Raw genomic sequence first — 25005 nt, 5'->3', positions numbered from 1 at the left:
TGTCATCTCAATTCGTGGCATTTTCGCTACAGTTATTATAACATTTATCTTAGAATAATATGCATTAGCTTACAGACTAAAACATCTCATTATAACGTTTAAAAAAAGATGTTGTAATACATTTTTCCCAAAAATCTCGATAACTTATAAATTTATTTAATCTCGATAAATATTTTAAATAAGCAAAAAGTGCATATTTTAGGAGTAAAAGTGGTGTGAGTTGCAGTTGCACAATTATTGCTAGTAATCAGTGTTTGAAAATAAAAAGGTATACGTGTAATTTGAAAATACTAAATTTTCTATAAAGATTTAGATAAAAATGCTCTCGATGCCATCTATAAGATTGTTAACTATTAACTGTTAACTATTAACTGTTAACTATTAACTGTTAACTATTAACTAAATTAACTACTATGGGTTTCAATCAGCTTTTAGTGATACCAAATACAAATAGAAAGAACAAACAGTAACAACAAAAAAACCGATATTTAGAAGCCTATACAAGAATATGTTTAAGGATCAACTTAACTGCAGTGAGTGTTTTAACCGAGATCACATTCTCTCGATTTTAATCTTGAAACATTTTGACAGTCGGATCACCACAAACATCAAAATACAAATAATAAAACAATACTGATACTTTGTGAAATATAATAACGGGTTCAAAATAATAATATTTTGAACGGGGCCCTACGCTGACTATGAGAATTCACACACTAATGCTTTGCTAAGAGGAGATCTGACAGTGCTGCATTTTTGCTTGGAAGTAAAATCCTGTGGATAGTGAAGTGTAAAAACTGAAAACGAAAAACTTAGCTGCCATTTGTTAAAGTTTGAGAGTTGTTAAAAGGTTTAACAACTCTCAAATTAAATGCATAGCCATGTTTCTAGTTTGTTAATGATCTCAGTCTAATTCTAACTGACGAATGTTTCCATACAAAACTTTACACTTTAAAACAGCTGTCCTTTTTTGAGATTTTACAAACTGTTTCATTCCTACATAATCAAAGAAAAATTGATTATAAAAATTTGTAGTTGTTATTTTTCGTTAAGTTTGGACAACTCCTACTTTAGCCGTTTATCATATTTTAGTTCACAAATTATATCAGTGCTTCATATTAATACGTTAACAAGCATGTTATCACACCATTACTTTTCTAATAGAAAGTGTAAAAACTAAACATTTTACTCAATGTATGAAATGTGCGAGCCCTTGAAATTGCTAGCTACATATTACAAAAACAGACTACAATGCAAGAATGCTCAACAATTTAGCGTAGACATGCCCTGACAGCGAATGCCACATACAGTATAGAAGCATCATGCATGAGATGAGCTCTTCAAATACAAACTTGCAAATACAGGTGGCATATGAAATACTAAATCCACATAATTTAATTTTGTTTTTATACCTTACGTACAAGACTATTACGTTAAGATTTGAAACATTTGAGATTTTACTGAAAATTATGAGATAATATTCCATGTTTTGTAATACATTTTAATGACAGGTTACATAAACTGTAAATAGCCCTATAGTTTTATCCAATCACATTCCTCGTCTTTGCTATTCCTCATAGTCTCAGTGACCTGGCTTTGCTAATTCTGTAAGATGTCATGAAATTTATGCTCTGGCTAGGTATTCCTTTTATAATCCTAAATTAGATGTTGCTCCAATATTTAAAAAGCCAATTTTGTCAGCCAAGTAAAAATATAACATGCACAGAAAACAAGTGCACATATTTTATTTTCAACAAGCTAAGCTTGTCACACTTGAACCATCCAACTGCAGAAGTCTCAAGACAGCATATAAAATAAAACAAAAAATAAAAAACAATATTATAATGCAATTTGAAAAAGGCAATGCTAATATTTAAAATGCATCAAGAAAGTTAAAAGCTTTAAACAAAGTAATGAAGCACCAAAAAGCATGACAAAAGCTTGAATATAACTGCTTAGCTTAAAGCCATGCAATGCACATTTGTCTTTTGGCTTCAGGGACGGTCAAAAAGGAGGACAACTCCAAATACATCAGCTGACTACATAGCGATAGGTTAGACTGATTCGTTTCTCTCTGTCATGGTACTCGATCGGTATCCGATGCTGCAACATTTATCTTAAGTAAAATATCTGCAGCTAAAATGCCTTAGCATAAATCCAGACAACACCTGACAATGCATGGAAGTTTATTTTGTACTGACACCTAAGAATTGTGAGGGGGGCTTATGTGAAGGGGCCTATGCTATAGCTGAGACTGACACCCATTCATATAGGTAGGAAAGCTAATGCTAAACCTGGAATTGAATTGAGGTGAAGTGTAAGAATTGACACTAAAATGGGATTGGACTGAAATGAGACAAATCAAGGAACCCATGCTAAAATTGACATACTACCAAGGACAAACCGATAGAATAACCCATGATAAAACCCGTTTTCAACTAAGTTAACATGATAAATAAACCCACGATAAAGCTAGGTTTCGATGGAGACATAAACCTATGATATACATCTACCCAAAAAACTCAACTATGAATGTTGGTACATGAAAGTTTAAAAGTTCCCCAAAGGCTGGTTCACACCATATCCCTCGTTTTGTTTGACATCATCAAGCCCTATGCACATGCGCTCGTTCACGAAAAAGCCGACATATTCGTAGAAAACGATCGTTTTTTATTATTTAATAGTACTTTTTGCTGTTGTTGTGATACTATAATAAAAAATTGCAAACAAAAGCATCGTTTTCAAAAATGAATTGCAAAAGCTTCGTGTTTTTAACGATAAGTCTACAAAAATGGCCGGCAATGATAAAATGACGTCACGAAGAAACGAAGGATATCAGTATGTATAATGTGAATAGTGCCAATAACCCCACAATACATCGGTGATCATTTCTGATAATAATGTTCATTCTATTACAACCCATCTGTCTCTATATCAGCGAAAAGTCCGTGACATAGCGTTCTCATTACACAATGTGATCCCTGAGACGATGAAATATTATAGTTCCGCAGCAACGATTATAAAATAAAATATGGATCATGCAGTTCCTGACAGCCAATCCCCATCACCAAAGTGGTGCACATCATCGCACAGACTGTTGTGGATGCTAGGTGAACTATTAAAAAAGGTTAGCTGTGATGTTTTCAGACATATCTGTAATGCCTCGGCGGTGTAATCAGTTTACGGTCGGTATAGTTGACGAATAATCACTAAGAGCACAACTCTGACATACAGTCTGAACCAGCTTTAACATTTATGCGTTTTCTAGGGTCCACTGCCATAGACGAATATTTGCGATTTTCCCAGCAATCGCTGGTAACCTGATTTTATTATTCATTGACAACATAACCCACGGTCTTTAAAACTTTTATGAAATTGACAGTGTTGTCCGAAGAATTCTCTATAAAATTAGCCTAAAACAACGAAACAATTTTAAACTGTTGTTTTGTTTGAGAATTTCTAATCTAAAAACAAACATTTTTTGTGTGAGTTAATTAATTACCGCGCTCGAGTCAGAAAACAGGTAATTAGTTATGTTGATGACATTGTAGCCAATTCAGATTTAGATTTTCGTGATTATACAGATAATTAAAGCTGCAGCTCTGTCTCTGGTAGTGGTGAAAGTAATAGTTTTGTAAGGGTAAGGAACATTGTAAGGAGGATCGTTATAGCTTCGCGTCGAACATAGCTTAACATCGCTTTATCAATGCACAAAGTATATATCCATTGAATTTTTGCATAGCGATGTTGGTTCAAATGTTGGCAAAATAAAATATGTAACAAAAATGTTCTAGATAGAGATTGAAATTAAAAAAATACAGTATACATTTCACGAAGCAATATCGGCAATTTTTGGTAAAATGGCTGGCACTAGGCCAATAGCCGAATTTGTACATGGTTGGCAGTGAAAGGGTTAAGGGGAGCTGACCACTAACCTGCCAGTCAAGCTGTGTCGCTCCCTCCATGAGGAGCAGACTCCCTGCTGGAAGAGGAATCCTCACATACTCCCGGTAGATGTACTCTCCTGTATCTGTCTATAAATAGAAACACCTGCTTTAACACATTAAACAAAGTCAAACAGCAAAAGTAGTTCGCCAGATGAGGTAAAGATACCAACTAGCATGACATTAGCCTGAATCAATAATGGAAGAAATGCTACAGAGCATGTTTTATGCAGCAACTACATTAAACACCTGCTGCAGTACTTCAAACAGAAACAGACACCTGCAGCAGGTTGTCAGACGTGAGGCTTGTCCAATAGACCAATATTTTTTTAACATTTTGTTTTGTTGAGTGAAATAACAGTGTTGTAGGATTGAAACAACTCCAACCTTTGAATCAATCCTCAACGGCAATTGTATAAGCAATGCGTGTCTATAGTGTTGTCACAAAACATAGAGAGAACAACTCCCAAAGATGATTGTTTCCAACTTCGAGATCGCTTCCGCTGCGGGTATTATATATGAGACACGTCAAATATTACCATACAGACTCTTTTCTACTTTCATCTTTTTTTGAGATTTTACAAACTGTTTCAGTCCTACATAATTAGGAACAATATAGCATGACAATAAAAATTTTGAGTTGCTATTTTTCATTAAGGTTGGACAACTCCTACTATAGCTGTTTACCGTTTTTTAGTTCACAAATGATATCAGTGCTTCATATTCATACGTTAAAAGGCATGTTATCACACCATTACTTTTCTAGTAGATAGTCATGATGTGATAACATTTTGTGTTTATTTTGTTACGCTCCCAAAAGGGCCGAATCTAAGGTAAATGTAAGTTACTATTGTACATTCCAGTAATGTGTGACTTGAGCTATGTTGCTCTTGAAAATGTGACCAAACATCTAGTATACCACAAGACTGGCTGGTGCAACTACAGGAAGAGTCAACTTACTAAAATAGTTCCAATGACCTTTGGTGGATAGACAACTAAATGAGCTCTAAACCAGAGCTTGAAAGGTTAAAGGTTGACTTGCAACAAAATTCGCATTACAGTTATTTGGTATCAGTAGACTCGCCGTGTCTTACTCTGTTGTGTTGTAGGTGCAAAATATATGGGAATGTGACTACAAGCTCTTAAAAGCTCAAAAACGAACAGTTAATCGCAGCCACACGAGACCGCCGTAGTTTGGATTCGCTTTCCAAAATGGCTCAAATGGGATGTAGTTGTTACAGGATGGTTTCAGTTTACACTTTCATGCAACCTCATTCGTCGAAATATTTTCACAAATATACTTCACGCATTCAATAAAACCATGTCTATTGTTCTTACGTGTCTGTTTTATCGTCATTGTAATGCTGTCACTTTTAGCACTGATATCTTATAACTTTTTAACCTTAGCTCGAAGGAGTACATATCATTGTCTGATAATCATGACAAGCCTGTTGGTTACCTGTGATAATCGAAAAGTGCTGCAAAAATTATTTGCGAAGTATTGGGTCACGTGATCAGATTACGACTTGACGATTAGATAATGCCAAAACAAAACTGTAAAGTAGCAAGCATCTATATTTAATACGGGGACTTCGGTAAAACCCGAAGTGTTTGTCATAAACTAGTGTTACGATATGTTTTATAGTGAGCTTTTTATTGGTATTTTAATTCACGTGAGAACATCACGTGACAAGATAATAACCAAACTGCAATAAATACGTCAGATAAATAAACAAATTCCAATCTATGACGGCTTATCGTTTTTGAGCTTTTAAGGGCTTGTAATCACATTTTCACGTATTTGGCATCTACAACACAACAGAGTAAGACATGGTGAATCTTTTGATACCAAATACCTGTAATGTGAATTTTGTTGCAAGTCAACCTTTAACTGGCAGCACAAACTGTATTGCATTAACAACAGCAGATAACATTACAGATCGGTGTTTAATGAAGCTTCATATGATTTCGACCAAATATCTGATTTCACCAATATTTTAAGTAATTAAAATGAATGGAAAAAATTTGCGATCTTCGCAAAATATCGACCGAGTACAGCTGCAACGCTGTATAGTAAGATTCCTAACTTTTTGCACGAGATTATCTAAAACATTTTTCATTCAAAATTCTTGTTCATGAAAGTAAAACATGATTTTACTGGTTATAAATGGATGACTTCGGATAATAGCTAACTTTTTAAATTTTCTATTTGTGTAAAGGAAAATATTCTTGCTAGCAAAATCCACATGATGTACCCACAAGCCGAATGGTTTAATTCTATAATCATAGCTTGAAACTTAATATGGGACGGATTAATACGATGTGGACTTCTTTGGTAATTGTGGAATCTACCTCGACCCCATAATTATCGGCCGTGTTGGGTAACCTTGACAACATAGCTTGGCGCCCAAATAGAGAATGTTCATGCAAACGGTGGCCAATGGAAGTGCTTTCGAATCGTATTTACAAATTGAGAAATCGTCAGCGCTGACATAGGGGTTTAAAAGTCTTGCCGAACAATAACCGCCCTACGTCACAGCTTGAAGCCAGCATGGCGAGTGCTTTTGTCAAGAAAACTGGTTGTGTGTTTGTCTAACATCAAAATCATAGCTAAAAAGGAAAATCTTATGATTATATTGTAACAAATAGATACAATTTTAAAATGCTGTCAGTTGACCTTGAACACTACATTGATCCTCATTTAACAATAGAAATCTTTTCATACAAAAGGCTAAAATAATGGAAGTGAGCAGCGCTGACTTAAAATTACATATAGCCACCCGCACATGTAAACATAACTGATATTACTATTCCTAGTTTGGTTAGATATAGAACAAACCAGTTTGGTTTCCCATGAGCTATTAGATAAAAACCCTTAAAATATTGCGAAGATTGCTCCCTTTGATCCTACCGGTGGCACCTTTTTCCTCAGTTCAAACACCCTCGTGTCCCCCAACGATACTGTGGCTATGGTGGGCAGTCGACCAAAGAGAGGCTCATCATCTGAGTGCCAGGAAACGTGGTCCTTTCCATTCTTATACATGTTGCAGAGGACGGAGTTAAACTGGAGACCGCTGTTCTCTTCCAGCATCTTCTTTACCTCCAGCAGACTAGGTAGCCACTGCAATATCAGTATACTTGTGAGCACAGGGCACCACCTGTACGCACCTCTCAATTCTTGCCACCAGATCATACCTCCTACTTCAACAATGCATCACCCGCCTATCTTCTCAATTACCACATGACACCTCCTGTAACCAAATGCCAATCACGTATCAATTGTATCTCATTACTTGACACCTGCCACATGGTGCTCTTTGCTCCCTCAAGTAGTCTACTGAAGTGCCACCCATTTTGACATTCCCTAGCAAGTGATGTTCCGAGATCTATCTACAACTAATCTCTCCTATACCTATCATTGATTAAAAGTCTGCAGAGACATTTGAAGCTCAAGCACGATATCGAGTGTAAAAATACCACTGATCATAAAACCTTTTTACTTTTATTGCAAAATCTAACTCCTACATTATAAATATATTTGTTTATTATTAGAAATATTAAAAAAAGGAATGTTCGAAAAAAAAATGAAAACCCTATGTAATGTTTCATGGTCAAAAATTTAATAAATAGAAGGTTTTTTTAGCAACATTCATTTGAAGTTAGCTTTCAAAAATTAGAACAGAAGTTAGCTTTCAAAAATTGAAAGATGAACTTCGACTTTGAAAAAAAAACGGCTTTTCATTGAACAAATAGTGAGTACTTTCCTGTATGTGAACAGCAGTAGAAACTTCAACAAGTCATGGTAAAAAATTGTAACACAAATGCAATTTTTCAAGTGTTTTTACGGTGGAGTAGCACAACTCCAATTTCGTTTTGCCTAATCTATAGCTGCAACAATGTAACACAACTCCGACTTACTTTTAGCATTGTGTGCAGCCCGCTTACTGCAGCACAATAGCACACGGCTACATAGTAGCAACACAACATTCCACAATTACATTCAAATATTCATGAAGTCATAAAGCCGAATTATGGTTACTTCTATGGATTTAGTAATTTGTCACTGAGTCTAATAATACTTATAATGATCCAGGGCTATTTAGAAGCTACGTCTTCTGAAACTCATTGTATGCTTAAAAAGTAATGACAACAACCATCTGATATGTAAATATAAACCAGTAGGAAATATTACGTGTTGAAATGTGACATATTTAATGCCAGAATTAACATTCATGAAAATAGTTTCTGTTTTGATACTGACTAAATAAATGGCATGCAAGTCTTTTTTCAACATTTATTTGACACGGAGTCCTTTTTCTGAGAAATTAATAAAACTCTGCTCGAATTCTTTTCACTACAGGCTGACAGCTAAAAATTTAGAGCAATTGTTTTGCACAAATAGTTTGTGACACTTGATTGCGACAAACAATGTGGCTGAGGCAAAATTTATTAGTCAGTCCATGATAGGACAACCCCCACTTCGTTTTGGTAATATGTACCTTAAACCTTTTATTTTTTGCTACAATGCATCGAGGTAAACAGTGAAAATACGAAATGTGTTACATGACACCTATTAGCTAAATATGTTTGACATTATTTTAAAAGAAGATTTTAATATTATCCTAATAATAGATATGAATACCTGTTTCTCTGTTATGAGGATATATTTATGTTATGAATCACAAGTACTGGGGTGATTTTCTTGGTACCCAGCAAGCTAGATTCAAATGCAAAAAAATTCAACAAATTTCAAATTTAGAGTTGACCGACTATAAAAGTCTTTCCTTGTAAGAAAAACCATTTACTTGATTATAAAAAATGGCTAGATTGTCAAAATAAATAAATGCTGAAAGTGTGTTTTCACCAGATAAATTAGAAAATAGATAACTTCGCAGTCAACTCGCTGGCAGGTTGACAGTGCAAGCTGGCATATGGTTTGTTTACTCAAAATGGTTGGCCAAACTCTTTCGCCACTGTTAGCCGATGTATCGGCTGTCGCGGTTATAGAAGTACAGACCATAAGCCGATGTATCGGCTTATCAATATGGTTTCACTTTTCTTTTCATTACGAAACCTGCACATTAGCTAGACCATTCAAATTTTGTTTCCAATGAAACAACCTCATTGCCAATCACGTGCAACCAATCAAAAATCTTTTTGCTAAGCAATTCCATTTCTAATTATTTTTCAAAATGAGAAAACCAGATCACTATCATCATGCCAATAAGAAATTCATCGCGTTTGTTCAATGCAAAGGAAGTGTCAGAAATTTTGCAAGAGTAAACGATTTCATACTTATCTTGTAGCAAATTTTGTTCTAAATAAGATGCATTTTACTGTAAAAAATATCTGCATTGATTCTTGAGATATTACATAGATACTAGCGGTATATTGATTTTTCGAAAATTCGTTTGAATTATTTGGTCAGAATAGCAAATTTAGCGCAGTAGTGAAAGGGTTAAACAGATCCATGATCTGTGTGGCGCATTCAAGTTACTTTTCAAAATTAAATATTAGCGAGCGATAATACCTGTTAACAGGCACAGTAACTCACACCTGGTCTCACAGTAGCATTAACAAATAGAAAGTGTAAAACTGCTACAATGGTCTGTCATTGGTCAATTCAAACCATCAGATCCTTGTAAGCGTTTACCGAAGCTGCAGTAATTTCGACACATGACTTACTATTCATCAATGAAAATGTCTAAAATGGAAAATCCTTCACAAAATGGCACAATTATACTTTAGTAACCAATATAGTTTCAATGGATGTTGTTCCGCAGAAATAATCCATTAGTAGAGAAAATGCGTAATAGACGGTTTTCCCAACAATTTAATGATGGTTTCCCTGAAAGCTGGGAAACCCGTCTATTGCACCGTGAAATTTTATGAAAGCAGTTGACTCCTTACATCAGGTCTTGGAGGATGAGTTAGACCAGAATAGCTATACTCCACATTGCCGTACCAAGCTACAACCCGGGGCTGGCTCCTTGCCCGACCGTCCTTTATATCACACTTCTGCTCCCACGGTACATTTTCTAACAAATCTTTCATCAATTTAGCAGCAGCCTCAGCATCCAAAAAGTTGTGAAATAACTTTACCCTAAAAGTAGATCGTACAAGATACAAAACTCAACTAAGCCCATGTTTTATATATAGCAACCTTTTACAAGAGCAGCTATGGCCTAGAGTCTAGAATGCCTGATCTGGATACAACAGGTTGGTGTTCAATTCACAAGTAGGTGGTGACAGGTAATGACAGGTAGTGACAGGTGGGGACAGGTGGTGACAGGTATGACATCCAACCTTAAATTGCTCTCTGCAACCGGGCATGTCTGCAGTCATTGAGGTTTCCTTGCCACTAGACCCAGACATGTACAGCCAATATTATAAAGCCATCGTTTGTGCAACAATGATCTGTGCAACAATGATCTGTGCAACAGATGACATATTTTTCTTAACCAATGCAACATTCGCATTGTTTAAAATAAAACACACGCAGCCTCTGCTTGCGGTAAGCAGACATCTGGCTCAACTCTATGGGGTAAAAACTATTCATTCTTTACTGAGTGTGTTCAGTGAACCATCACCAGGGCAAGTTATTCTCAACACACCGCTTTTATGGTAAGCTACCATGAGATAAATGATCTATACACTTAGTATGAGGAATCTATTTTATTTAGGTTATTAATAGAGTCAGCATTCGGTCAGCAGCTCCTGAGACTAGTAATTGTAATTATTATATTGTAGTAAAAATAAAATAAGTAAAAATAAACTATCGGCAGCATAAAAAGCTCACCTAGTAAAATCATGTTCCTACGTTGCACTGCATTAATTTGATACCGTACTTTTTGGACTATTAGCCGCTACTTTTTTCTGATGATTTGAGCCATGCGGCTTATATAAGGGTGCGGCTATTCTGTGGCTTTTTCTTTCACCGCTAGAGCGCATTAACCATAATCTCCGGTGAGTGTGCCTCTAGCGGTGAAAGAAAATACGAAACAATGCCTAACAGTACTGTTCCGTTAGGCACTAGGTCAAAAGCGTCGGTTAATACAAACAGTGCCGTTAGGCACTGTTCTGTTTTAAACCGGAAAGTTACTGCCGTGTTAAAAAGCACCGTCCTGAGTTCTGCGGCCTATACAAAGGTGCGGCCTCTGTATTGTTTTATTATCGTTGTTTGGAAAATAAAGCAGATGCGGCTTATATAGGGGTGCGGTTTATAGTTCGAAAAGTACGGTAATAACAGTAACCATACCAACTTATATGTCTGAAGCAGATTGACCAATTACCAAACGAGTTGAAATGACTGACCAACAATAACAATAACCAACTATTTATGAGAAGAATCTAATCTCTAGGAAACTATTCTACTTCCATATCAGCCTCGTTTGTTAATTTTTTTTAGAAAAAAACAAAGCTATTAAAATGTGTGTGAGTGAAACGATCATAAGATATGCAATTTGTTCAAGTAGAAATAAGCTCATACAGGCACATACATACATGAACTTATTAGAGTACAAATCAGTCATACAAATGGAATTTGAGTTGCGCATCACAAACATCTTGCGCATTAACACGGAGTTATCCTCTATTGGCTACTTTCAACAATATGCTATCGATATGAGAATCACCCATCTCGACTAGAAGGCCCACGAAGCTAATTCTATGAAATAATTTTTTCATTCGCCAAAAAACTTCGGATATATAGTGATTCCACACAAATGAACTAGCTATAAAAAATTCAGCTAATACCATAACAAGCTACCATAACACTTAGGAGGGTGCGACACTTGAAACCCTAATACCATATGCATATGCCATAAACAAGTCCCCAATAGATTGGAAATACAAAAAAATCAGTGTAAAAAACCACCACAAAAGGCAATGCTCATATTCTCTGGCTTTTCCTGGTGCAACATTACATCAGGGAAATCATTAAACTATCAACCAATGAGAATCTCGGAAAAACTTGGACTAGTCTTCAAGAATGAATCGATATTCAAATGTAAATCAATGTAACCCAACTTAAGCAATATCACTTTTGCAGTTTCAATCAGTGAGTTTGATGAAATGCACCAATGTTGAGTGATTTACAGAGAATTACTCACCTGGAGATGCCAGATGGCTCATCACTGAGATCATAAATCCCCGGTGTGCTGAAACAGAGATCATATCCATGACATCAGCTCTGCAACTTACATTAAGAGTACATTAAACTTACATACAATTAACCTATGGGTTACATCTGTCATTACGACCACTTAATAACTACTGTCTGTTGCTATCTCTATGGGTTGATAGTTACTTCGTAAATTACTAATTAGCTCAATGGTCTATTGCAGCTGCCATAAATCCTCATTGTGAAGCTATATAATTTCTGGTACTAGTTACGTTACATCTATGAACCACTAGTGACATCTATAACCTTCTAATTACATCTATGACTTACTTGGAATATCTATAGCCCACTAGTGAAATCTATGGCCAACTAGTTACATATATGGCTTGTTAACTACGTAGATATTGCTAGTGAACCACTAGCAACCGCTGGCATACTCGATGCAGAGATGACCCATTAGTTATGTCTATGGTGCACTAGTTACATCTATGGTCCAGCACATCCTTTGATGACCTGCTCATGATGTCTATGACTACTGATTTATATCTCGGCATATTTATTTGTACATACGTGATGAGCTGGGTCTCAGCAGCGTCATTCTGCATATCCTGTAAGTATGCACAAGAAGGTGTGTGAGAATAATCAGATTCAAACAGCCAAAGCTAACCTGAACATGGCGACTAGCCAATATCAAACTTCTAGAACATTCTGTCTGACAGGGCCCAAAGTTACTAAAGACAATGAAGACACAATGAGGTTACCATAAAAGTAACTTTTACACAGAACTATGCAATTCATAACGGAAAATGGTGTAAGGCAAAATCGCGAAGAATATGCTTAACCCTTTGAACCCCAACGGCCGGTTTGCCGGCATTGCATAGGGTGTGTCAGAATCCCTTAAGGCCGGTTTTCCAGCATTTACATGGCTTTGTTTACAAAAGCTGTTTCTAAGTAACAGCAGAAACCAATCAAATTAATTCTTGTACAATGTGTTAGATTGGAATTTTTACTTCCATTTGTAACACAGTTTTCAAATATTTTTACCCACTTCCTTCGCTTATTTCGCATATTATACTTTACACTTCGCATATTATAAAAAAATCGATGCGACTCGTTTGTTGGTAGGTCATAAATGATTGTGATGCAAATAAAGAATTTTATGATACTAATTATAATTTTACGGTATATTTTAAGTCATGAAATGCTGATAAACAAGAGCACTATGGATATGACTGGATAATACTGTAAATGTTTAAGAGTTTTATAAAATTGTACGAGTTTTTCATAGTTTTTAGCCTGAATAACGGTGAAATACTGTTTTTTTTTCTTTTTGATGAGATTTGCTGTGGGTTGCCCGAGTTTTTTTCTAGTGTTTTACCAAATATCATTGTATTATGAGCACGTTTAGAAAGATTTAATAAAAGTTTGAAAACTTAGGATCGTTGGACAGATTGCCCAAGGTTACTGACACGCATTGATAAAAATGGCCAGGGTTCAAAGGGTCAAGGGGCACATTTTATTGAGTCCTTTCTTCCTGATTGACAAGGAGAAATTGGTGATGACTAATGATATGATGATCGAAACTTTCTATGTAGAAAAGTTGAACAATCTACGAAATGAACAACAGTCATGCAGCAAGTTTCGGTACCTTTTCATCAGGCTGATGAAACTTTAAGGCAGATTGCTGAGGGAGATCACTGTCCTTGCCATTGCCTATCCAGACAGGAAGTTTGTGAACGTCTTCCACAGCTGCTGTTTTTTTGTGCGCTGCAGATGACTGAGGTGATGAGTTAGCCCAACCTCCTTGAACTCTTGACCTTCTTGAGGCCTTCCCTGACATCCCTCCTTGAAGCCAATAACTGTTGGGTGTTTGTCAGTGAAATAAACAAGCCTATCAAAAAACAGCTTTGTTCAAAGCCAGTCTCAAACAGAATTCATTAAACCTAAAAAGTTGAAAAAAGATCTCTTGTTTTTTAAGGAAATCAGGAGAGATAATTGACGAGTAGTGAAAGCTTTTCAATTCTTTGCATACCACGAGACGCGTAGTGCGGATTGGCAGTGTTTGCTTATGGCCTCGCACAAAACCCTTCTGATTAGTAAGCATTTAATTAATTAACCTATTGTACCTGCACTTAGCCAAAAGCAAACAATTCTCAGCATGCATTGAACCAACAGAATATATGTTTACAACCCATCCTGAGTATAGTTTCGCTTTGCAAAAACTTGATTTGTTAATCAAGTTTTTATTAACATTTTTATTAATTTTTGACATGGCTGACAATTGTTCCTTAACAATTACCAGCCATGTCAGACGCAGTACAGCTACAGAGGCAGAGTTGGCAAAAATATCGATATTTTTAAAACGTTCATATCACTGATATATATCATGATATTGATTGATATTTATGATATTTATTGATATTTGTGATATTTTTGAAACAAATGACACTCTTGAAAAAAATTGAAGCTAGGTTGAACTTGTATGATGTTTACATTGTGATTGATGTATTTTATAAGTTGTATGGGACCAGTCAGCAATGTTTAATAACAAAAACTTGATTTATTGTAAGCCTAGTATAATAATAATATTTACAACTATGAAAATGTTCCTCAAACATTGGATTGGAAATCATGATATGAATGCAAAGTGCAAACAAAATAGTGCAAATAGTAAATACACACTATAGTAGTCCAAGCATGTTCTAATGTCCTATTCTTGTCTAGTTTGGGTATTTGTAAACAAACACCAGCTTGCCAGCCTTCATTACAATGAGAAAATTTCTCAACTTGCCCAAAAAAATTTTTGACCCAAAAATATCATATCTATCAGCGATATACATGTATATCGATGATATGTATCAAGCGATATATATCAAACCAACCCTGTACAGAGGTTTCACTAATTGTAGATCAATGGAATTCGGGCAATTTTTATTGAACTAGCCGAATTCCCAGCGATGCACAGGTATTAAAAACAGCCTATAAACAGTGGCAGGTAATATAATTTCCATTTGCTAATTTGAGTAACCTAAATATATCCGTATTGCTAAATTTATTAGTAAGAACCGTGAGAGCAAGCTTTTGTGATGTTGCGCGTGTGACGCAGAAGGTAACGCCTGAGTTAAAATAGGTAAACACGTGTCACATTATTGCTAGTTGTAACAGGGTTGTTATTCACGGTTGCTGCAGTCAAAGTGAGGCCAATGTTATTACTGCTGTTTATCTAGTATGTTGCAATATTATCACATACTCAGTATATACGCATTGTGTGGCTCTCAGCATGAATGGCCAGGCTTGTAAGGCAGAGATAGCTAGAGAGTGGTAGAATACACATGTGAATAATAAAACCTGCTCTGAAACACTTACTAGAACCAACATCTACATACAAACATAAAACATGGGGTCGCAGGCAGGATTGTTGTTAAGCCATAGCGGATCGCGTAGAGATATATACTTACAGCTAATATTATGGCTAGCTCTGGAATAAAAACACCTGATGAGCTAGATTTTAGTAAGTCACAGGAGACATGGACCGAATGGTTGGCTCGATTTTAACGATACTGCCGAGCAAGGGGTTTGGATCAGAATTCTGCCACTAGGCAGGCGGACACTCTAATATACATAATGGGTGAGGAGGCAGAAAAAGTACATGCACAATTGGTCCTAGCAACTCCAACTAATGATGAAGCAAAAGAAAACCCACAGCTGCAATATGAAATGACAGTTACAGCATTTACAAACTACTTCAATCCACAGAGCAACACTCTACACTATACTATATTATCTATGAGATTCTAATGAGGAATGCATTAGGAACCTGAAGGAGAAGAATAGCAAAAACAGATGCTCAAGGTGAGGTTATTGGCAGGCATGAGTGACAAAGCTTTGTCGAGAGAACTGCAGCTTGATGCAAATATTGCTTTGAAAGACATAAAGAAAAAGATGAGAGCCAAAGAAATAATTCTAAAAAACTAGAAAGCTGAAATGGATGGAGAGCCTGCTGTAGCAGCAATTCGCAATGACTTCAGAGGCAACCCGAATGCCCTTAAGTCCCAGGGGAGGTGTTCTGCAATGGTGAGGCAGGCGAATGAAAGAGATGATGCCAGGGGAAGTACGAGAGACTTTATTAAAGACTGTGGCTATTGTGGAGGTAATCATGTACGTGGAAGATGCCCAGCATATAGTAAGGGATGCAACAAATGTTCAAGATTTAATCATTTTTCTAAAATGTGTAGGTCTCGAGCTATAAATGTAGTAGAGCATGACATTGATAACAATAAAAAGCATGTGGGCAATTCATTTAAACTTGATGCGGTAGAGGTTTTTGAGCTAAAAGAAAGTCTGTCAAAAACTAAATGGTTTGTAGATGTAAAAATAAGTGACCACAGTTTTGGTGCTAAAATTGATACAGGTGCTGAGGTATCTGTCATTTCGAAATCAGTAGCTAAAAGTGTAGGTGTTACTCGTCTGTTGAGAACGAGCTCTGCGCTGGCAGGCTATATTAGAAAAGCTATTCCTGTTCTTGGTAAAGTTCACTTGAACATTGCTGTCTCACACGCTGGCTCGTATAGGCAGTGTAAGAAATTTTTTTAAGTAGTAGAAAACGATGCTGATACTCTTGTAGGTATGTCTGCTATAAGAGCTCTTGGACTAATACCTAGTATAGAATGGGTAAGTGATACTCAAGTAGAGTCAGGTATAACCATGGAGATACTCGATAAGTATGGGAAGGTATTTGAGGGCCTGGAAAAACATTATACGCAGGTGAGTCTTAAACTGAAAGGAGCTAAAGCTAGGACAGCTGCAACTAGATTAGTGCCAGGAAAGGTTAGAAATGGTCTGAAAGTGGAGCTGGAGTGTTAGGAACAAGAGCAGACAATAGCTAAAGACACAGAGCCTTCTGAATGGCTTAGTCCAACTGTCATTGTAAACAAACCAAATGGCGCAATCAGATTGTGTTTGGATCCACAGTATTTGAATTCACAGTTGGTTAAAGGTTGGCTTGCAACAAAAATCACATTACAGTTATTTGGTACCAAAAGATTCACCATGTCGTAGTCTGTTGTAGGTGCAAAATATGTGGAAATGTGATTACAAGCTCTTAAAAGCTTAAAAACGAAAAGCCGCCATAGATTGGAATCTCTTTATTTCGATGACGTAGCCATGGAATTTGGCTATTGTCTTGTCACGTAATGTTCTCACGTGAATTGAAAGGCCAATAAAAAGCTCAATATAAAACTTATCGTAGTACTAGTTTATGACAAACACTTCGGGTTTTACCGAAGACCCCGTATCGAATATAGATGCTCGCTACTTTACAGTTTTGTTTCGGCATTATCTAATCGGCAAGTCGTAATCTGATCATGTGACCCAATACTTCGCAAATAATTTTTGCTGCACTTTTCGATTATCACAGGTGACCAACAGGCTCGTCATGATTATCAGATAATGATATGTACTCCTTCTAAGTAAGATTAAAAAAATAAATGAATTTTTACGGTAAGTTATAAGATATCACTGCTAAAAGTGACAGCATTACAATGACGATAAAATAGACGCGTAAGAACAATAGACATGGTTTTATTGAATGCATAAAGTATATTTGTGAAAATATTTCGACGAATGAGGTTGCATGAAAGTGTAAACAGAAACCATACTGTAACAAATATGTCCCATTTGAGCCGTTTTGGAAAGCGAATCCAAACTACGGCGGTCTCGCGTGGCTGCGAATAACTGTTCATTTTTTAGCTTTTAAGAGCTCGTAATCACATTCCCACATATTTTGCACCTACAACACAACAGAGTAAGACATGGTGAATCTTTTGATACCAAATAACTGTCATGTGAATTTTGTTGCAAGTCAACCTTTAAGACACAATGTAAGCTATCTACTCCTAATGAAATTTTTTCAAGGATTGGTGGATCATACTACATGCTTGGATGGAAAGGAAGGTTTTCACCAACTTGAGTTAGATTTTGTCTCATCTCGTCTGACTTGTTTTTTGACACTATTTGGAAAATCTCGTTGGAAATGGTTGCCTATGGGAGTAACTAAAGCGTCTGAGCTGTTCCACAAACTGATGGTAAATATCTTGGAAAAGGTACCGGGGTAGAATGTTATGTGGATGATATACTTGTGCATGCATTGAGTAAGGAGGAGCATGATACTAGGCTAGAATGTGTGTTGGAGCGTATGATGAATGCTGGGATTATGTTGAACCGTGAGAAAAGTGTGTTTTGCAAGTCTAAGGTGATTATTTTGAGTGATAAAATATCAGGGAATGGCATCAGGCCTCACCCAGTAAAGGTGGAGACAGTGCAGGTTATGACTGTGCCACAAAACAAAAAGGCTTTGGAATCATATTTGGGGGTTGTTGCGTATCTAGCCAAATTTGCACCAAAGTTGTCTGAATTCACTGCCCCATTGCGACAGGTGTGCAAGAAAAATGTTCGGTTTTGTCGGGAAAGCCCACAACCAGAGGCCTTTGAAAAAATCAAACAGGTAATTTAAAATTCACCAATCTTGGCATTTTTTGACCCAAAAAAGCCAGTTAGTCTGTCAGCTGACTCTAGTGCTCACAGCCTCAGGGCAGTGATTTTGCATAATGACAGACCAATTGAGTTTGCTGCCAAGTCACTAACAGATACGCAGCAGCGGTATTCTCAGATTGAAAAAGATTTGTTGGCACTTGTTTTTGCTTTGCTTTTGCCAGAAAGACGTGTGCTAGCAGAACATTGCCATATTATAACTTGAGAAACATGTTGTCTGAGGTGGATGGTGTTATTATGTATGGGTCCCGTGTGGTTGTTCCTGTTGCTTTGAGAGTTGATGTTATTGACTTCTTACATGCAGCACATCAAGGGGTTACAAAAATCCTAGAGCGTGGTAAATCTCATGTTTTCGCCTGGTATCCGAAAGCGTGTGGAAGAGAAGTGTGTCTTGTGAAGCTTGCATGAGTGTAGAGAGAGAGGGAAGAAAAGAGCTGCTTAATTCATAATCTGTGCCAGAGTATCCATTTCAAACTGTCGGAATTGATCTATTTAGCATTGATGACTATCACTATCTAATGTTAGTTGATTCCCTGACTAAATGGCCTGTTGTGAAGTCATTGAAGAGTATCTCCAGCAACACAATTGTGCAAAGTTTAGGTGTGTTTGCTGATTTTGGTGTGCCTGGAAATGTAGTGAGTGACGATAGTCCTCAGCTATGTAGCACTGTGTTTAAGCAGTTTTGTAAAAACTATAAGAAAAATGATGTTGCCTGTGCTCCACTGCACTCATCAGGCAATGGGCAGGTGGAGCGTACAGTAGGCACAGTTAAGGGCATGATGAACAAGTGTAGACAGCAAGGTCAAAGCTGGCTAAGAGGTCTGTTAGCAATACGCAATACTCCAGTAGCCTATGGGTTGTTGTCTTCTGCACAAGTACTCCAGGTTAGAGTGGTATGTGATGGTATGCCTGTGTGTGAGACTGCTTATGCTGTTAAGTTATATGATTTGAATGAGTACCGTGAGCAGTTAGGTAGGATTAAATCGAGAGATAAATTTTACCATGATAATCATGCTGGTAGGGAGAAAAGCAAATTGAATGAAGGCCAGCAGTGTTATTTTAAAACTGCTACAAAAGACTGGGTGTCAGGTAAGGTAGGAAGGGTTGTTGGTGACAGGTCTTACAATGTAGAGAGGCCTAACGATCAAACATATCGACGCAATCGCATTCATATATGACCTAGTAATGTTTGTAGCTCTGGAGAAGCAAAAGGTTGCCTTCAATATCAGCAGGTAAGTAATCAAATAGATAGCACACCAGCCACACAGCCAGTGTCCGAACCAGCAAGTTCTGTTGAAAATTCTGTCGGTGTTCCAGTTTGTCGTCGTTCACAACGGGTGACTAACCCTCCAGAAAGATATGGAAATCCAGTGATGTATACTCTTAAACAAATCTAGCTATAATTTTGGCAGCAAGGACTATTGGTCTTTATTTAATATGTTTGCGTAGCCAACTTGACCTTACCTATGTTTTTATAAGTACCTGCTATGGCCATGGAAATGCCTATGTTATCTTTTATGGCATGTGATCACTATTACGTAGCTTTGCTTTTCATTATACTTTATACTTTTATGCATATTAGACAGCATTACTATTACTACTACTATTCTGTTTTTTTTGGAACATGTAATATTTGGTTGCATTCTCTGATATTCGATGCAACGACTTGCAAGGACGTTCACGAGGACTGTGTGATATTTACTTCCCAGAGAAATTTATTGCTTTGTTTATGAAAGAAAGGAGATGTCACAGTATTGCTAGATGTGACAAGGTTGTTATTCACGGCTGCTGCAGTCAAAGCAAGGCCAATGTTATTACTGCTGTTTATCTAGTATTTTGCAATATTATCACATACCCTAGGACACTTATGTATTCGCCTCATCTAACTTTCGCACTTTCGCGGAGTCATCCTCACGCGAAAACTTCATGAGCGAAACTAAACTATCATAACGAACGATCGAAAACGCGGAATTAAATAGCTTTGTTTATTGACAGTCCAAGAAACAAATGGCAGAAAGTGATCAAATTGCATTATCGATCTCGCCCACACAATTCTACCTGCAGTTCACAATTACAAACTAGTCCCAAATTGAAAAATTTTTCATTACCGATCAACCGATCCTGAAGAATCTAATTATGTTTGTTTTACTGCATTTATTTTCACATCACTATATTTTCGCACTCATAAGAGCTGCGAAATTAACTTGCAGCGAAATTTTACTCTGTGTGCTACTAACGAAACTAAATACTAGCGAAATATAAGTGTCCTAGGGTACTCATTATATACGCATTATGTGGCTCTCAGCATGAAGGGCCAGGCTTGTAAGGCAGAGCTGGCTAGAGAGTGGTAGAATACATATGTGAAGAATAAAACCTCCTCTGAAACAGTTACTAGAACCAACATCTACATACAAACATGAAACAAATTTAACCCAGATAACAACTCATATCGCCTTATGAATCCGATGCATCTCGTGTGTAGCTCAACGAGTTAGTTGTCGCCTTGAGAACAGGATGTTTCGAGATCGAATCTTCTGCCTTACAGAATTTCCATTGCTAGATTTTAACCTTTTTAGCTGGACAGACACCGAATAATAACAGACGACTACAGACTTTGAGATATGTATATATAGATAGTGCTAATAAGAGTTATTGTTTTAGTTTAGCTGCAATAATAATGCCACAAGCTGTAATAATATTAATAACTCATTCAACTCAGACATGCTTACGGTAGTAGCAAAAATGGCTGAAAAACTGTCCTAGCTCATTCTGCAACACATTGCTAGTCTCTTTCATGGCATCGGCTGATGTAAAGCTTTAATGGAGCTTCAACTGTATCAGTTTATCGTGATTAGTAAAACGTGTGATGTGTGAATCAGCTTGATGATTAAAAGCACTTCTAAACAACATAAATGCATTCTAAAACACGCATAAATGAGTTTTGGAAGATTTTCGGTTGAGTAAAAAAATTGTGTGTTACTGCGTGAAAGTTAGTCATATCAGATCGTCATAAAATTGCTCCCAATAGCTTATCAGATGCATTTTAAGTAATACCTCAACAAACTAGAAGAATGCGTGAGGGTCCAAATTGATCCAAAATGTATTAAAACTAGATAAAACATGTTTAAAACTATTAGAATTTAAAGAAATCCGATGCAATTTGACCATTTTAGCCTGCTATCCTAGATTAAATTTACAATTTTATCATTTAGGCACTTCATTGAAATTACAATTTGGCGAAGTAGTTCTCAGGTTTTAGGGCTAAGTTGTGTAACACTACAATAGCAATTAAAGATTACTATGAAAACACAACTCCAAATTTTTTCCTTAGTTTACTATTGTAACGTTACAGCAATCTATCTAGGAACATGTTCTCGTCAAATTTTTTTCTCCAGTTCCTTTAGAGAATCTTCTTCCATTGTAATATAATTTCTCATGCCCAGATACCTATAAATATGTTTTTAAGATCCATTTTGCCTAGATGTATTTTAGACATCATGCTTTTCACTATAAACAATGTGACTGAGACTTTGTATTTATACAGAACTCCTTGATGTGACAATTATAACACACCCGAAACATCTTTAATAAAACCATTTAGGTTAGTCGCCTTGTGCCACAAGTTTTTTTCCCTAGCTGAAAACTCTACAAAACTCATCTATGAGTGTATTAAAATTATTTTATGTTATTCAGAAGTATTTTTAATCATTCGCTCATCACGCGTTTTACTTAACCCATCAGTTTAGTTACTATTAAGTTAACCAACAAGGCTGTGCTGACAGCAACATTTCTATCAAAGTTTTTCTATTGATGACATCACTAAAGATGCTACAAACAACCTTCAAAATTCATTTTATACCCATTTTAGGTAACTCAAGTACTACACTACAATCTTATTGTCGCTAAAATATCTTACAAAAGGCGTCGTCAATGACTTTCAAGAAACTTGAGAGAAAAGTGTGATCCAGGAGATTACAGCAGATTCTATGATGATTAGTTTTACAACAGTCTATTTAAAACGAGAACCTTGATGAAATTCATCTTTACAAAATACGAAAAAAATAGGATTTCTAAATTTTTTCACTGAGTGTTTACAATGAATCAGCTAAGTTTTTAATTTTAAAAATTTTTTAGTTGGTCAGAAATATGTTATGCTAGGCTTAAGACGCTGCTGCATGAGTTCTTAAAAAACAAATCCTTAATATTTGCTAAATACTAGCACAATAATATTAATCACTCTAAACAAGAATTAATCAATATTTTCACCATGAAGCTGGCGTAAAATCTAGGTTTTGACTGGCTCTAACTTTTGATGGATACTATGTTAGTAAATGGCACATTCATTTTGAATATTTTTCCAGATATATGCATATTTTTTCATTTAGTTAAGATATTGAGTTATTTACTTCTACACTTTCAACAAAATTTGAGCAGAATTCTTTAAGCAACTAGTTCAGATATAGCTAACTTGAATCAGGTGTTCATGGCATTCATGGTAATTTTACAGTTAATGCTCAAAGTCAGCTTAACTGCAAATAGCATTTTAACGATTAGTTTTTTTGACGGTTCTTAGAACAGCTGTAGATGTGCTGCACATCTTTTGATCTAGTAAATACTAAAGTTATCAGACAGAAACGCCCAATTGAACTTAATAAACAAATTATTGTATTTTTATTGTGTGCAGTCCCAATTAGATTTTTTGGTACATAATTAAGTTGCAAAACAATATATAGATTCATTATGAAATACTAATAATAAAGCCTTCTCTTACTTTCTTCCTTAGTACGCACTAGAGCTTGTGGCAATGGGTACCATACCTGCCAACTCTCATGCATTGGGCGTGAGACTCACGCAATCACCCCCAAAGAAAAAATGAAAATGCGTGAGAAATGCGTGAGATTTGTGCCCCATTTTTCACAATTTTATATACTATCATTGATACGTCAATTGCCCCAAAACAAAATCTCACGCATTGCCCCACTCTTGGGTTGGCAGGTCTGATGGGTACGCTTCAGTATTTCAAGTTCTTAGCCAGCATCGTCTGCCATGTTGTTAGTATATTGCAACTAGTTTTCGGTATAAAGTTCGAATTGTAACTCACGTACAGTTCTTGGTCAAAAAGATGAACATTACACAAAAAATCAAGTATTCACATATATACTAAAGGTGAAATAGTTTTAATGAAAACAGCGGTTCAAAAAACGCACCTACGTTTTATACAGTAACATAGCAACAATACAATAACAACGAAGGTTTCTTTTAATACAATACTAACTTTTAAAACATGGAAACAACTTTTTATTAACGGCACAGATATATCTGCTAGTAGGATAGACAAAACGAACATTGTAGCATAAAAATGTTTGCAGATCGATAATAAGTTATTTAGCATCTTACCAAATGAAAAAGTTAACAACCTTTAATCGTATTACCTTTACCACAATACAACCATTGAAAGCTAAAAGTCTCGTTTTACAGGAGACGTTTAAATCGTTAATAAATTGTTTATCGCGAAACAGTGCAAGAATAAGACGACCTTGGAGTTCATAGCCTTATATTACCAAGGTCAGATTCTTTATTAGGGTGCGTACATGTTATCGGTCTCAAACAATCGTATAGTCTTGAAACGCTATGCTTTATAACACCGATTCGGTTTGTAAAATCTGTATGGCAAAAGCTTTAGATTAATGAAAAATAATTTTTCTAGATTTAATGTTAATAAGTTGGAGTTGTCTCTTCACTCTGACAGGTCACGTTCGCCCACTAGGGCAATTCTACGTCCACAGTAACACAACTCCTCACGAAGACGTCCTTCATCATTGCCATGTTATTATGAAGGAACACGCACATTTTTTTTAACGTTTAGCCTATAAAATTGAGTATAAAATAGTTCAGATAGCATAGTAGTGATAGGACAAGTGTTAAACATACTTATTTAATAGCTTACAATCAAAATAACTTTTAATACTAAGTAAAGAAACTGAAAGCAGTGTTAAAAGGTCATTGAGGTCAAGCAGCCTTAAATTGTGCAACATTGTTCAAATTAGACTCATCACCTTGACTAGATTAAGAAAACATAGTGCTAACTTGCAGCTCTTCTCTGAACAATTTTGATAAATAATTTAAATATGGTTTCCTTTTGCTTTGCAAATATTTTGCTTTTTCATACAACATGGAGCGCACCATTTAGTATGTCTTGAATCCCGTATTTATACAATTATTTACCCTATACTATGTGATCATCTAAAAAATAACTGGCAGCAGTGTGATAAAAACACACAAATGTTTGACTATCTTGTGTTCTCTTACAACCGCCGTGCAAAGCTATTCTGGCTGCAAATTTGAGATAACTGTATCTTCTTGTTAGTCTGTGCATATCAGCATCAAAAG

At 36.1% G+C, this 25005-nt stretch overlaps 1 protein-coding gene across 1 annotated transcript; it reads right to left on the bottom strand.

Annotated features, from left to right (window-relative positions):
* Positions 1-1731: 1731 nt before the first annotated feature.
* On the bottom strand, positions 1732-24132 carry LOC137404161 (alpha-ketoglutarate-dependent dioxygenase alkB homolog 3-like). The gene is made up of 8 exons (XM_068090317.1): positions 24013-24132; positions 13715-13957; positions 12637-12674; positions 12056-12103; positions 9855-10047; positions 6856-7065; positions 3936-4034; positions 1732-2103 (listed from the first exon to the last, which is right to left on the bottom strand). Exons 2-8 carry the CDS (start codon positions 13904-13906, stop codon positions 2032-2034), a joined length of 852 nt encoding a protein of 283 aa, XP_067946418.1. The 5' UTR covers positions 13907-13957; positions 24013-24132; the 3' UTR covers positions 1732-2031.
* Positions 24133-25005: the final 873 nt, after the last annotated feature.

This window comes from Watersipora subatra, chromosome 9, assembly GCF_963576615.1.
Source record: "Watersipora subatra chromosome 9, tzWatSuba1.1, whole genome shotgun sequence".
Taxonomy (NCBI): Eukaryota; Metazoa; Bryozoa; class Gymnolaemata; order Cheilostomatida; family Watersiporidae; genus Watersipora; species Watersipora subatra.
This window is presented reverse-complemented; position numbering and strand designations above follow the sequence as displayed.

Coding starts and splice junctions, on each gene's coding strand:
- LOC137404161 (XM_068090317.1), bottom strand. CDS start 13,906: ATGTCAGGGAAGGCCTCAAGAAGGTCAAGAGTTCAAGGAGGTTGGGCT. Junction 10,048..12,055: donor GAGCCATCTGGCATCTCCAG/GTGAGTAATTCT, acceptor ATCTACTTTTAG/GGTAAAGTTATTTCACAACT. Junction 7,066..9,854: donor CTCATCCTCCAAGACCTGAT/GTAAGGAGTCAA, acceptor CTGATATTGCAG/TGGCTACCTAGTCTGCTGGA.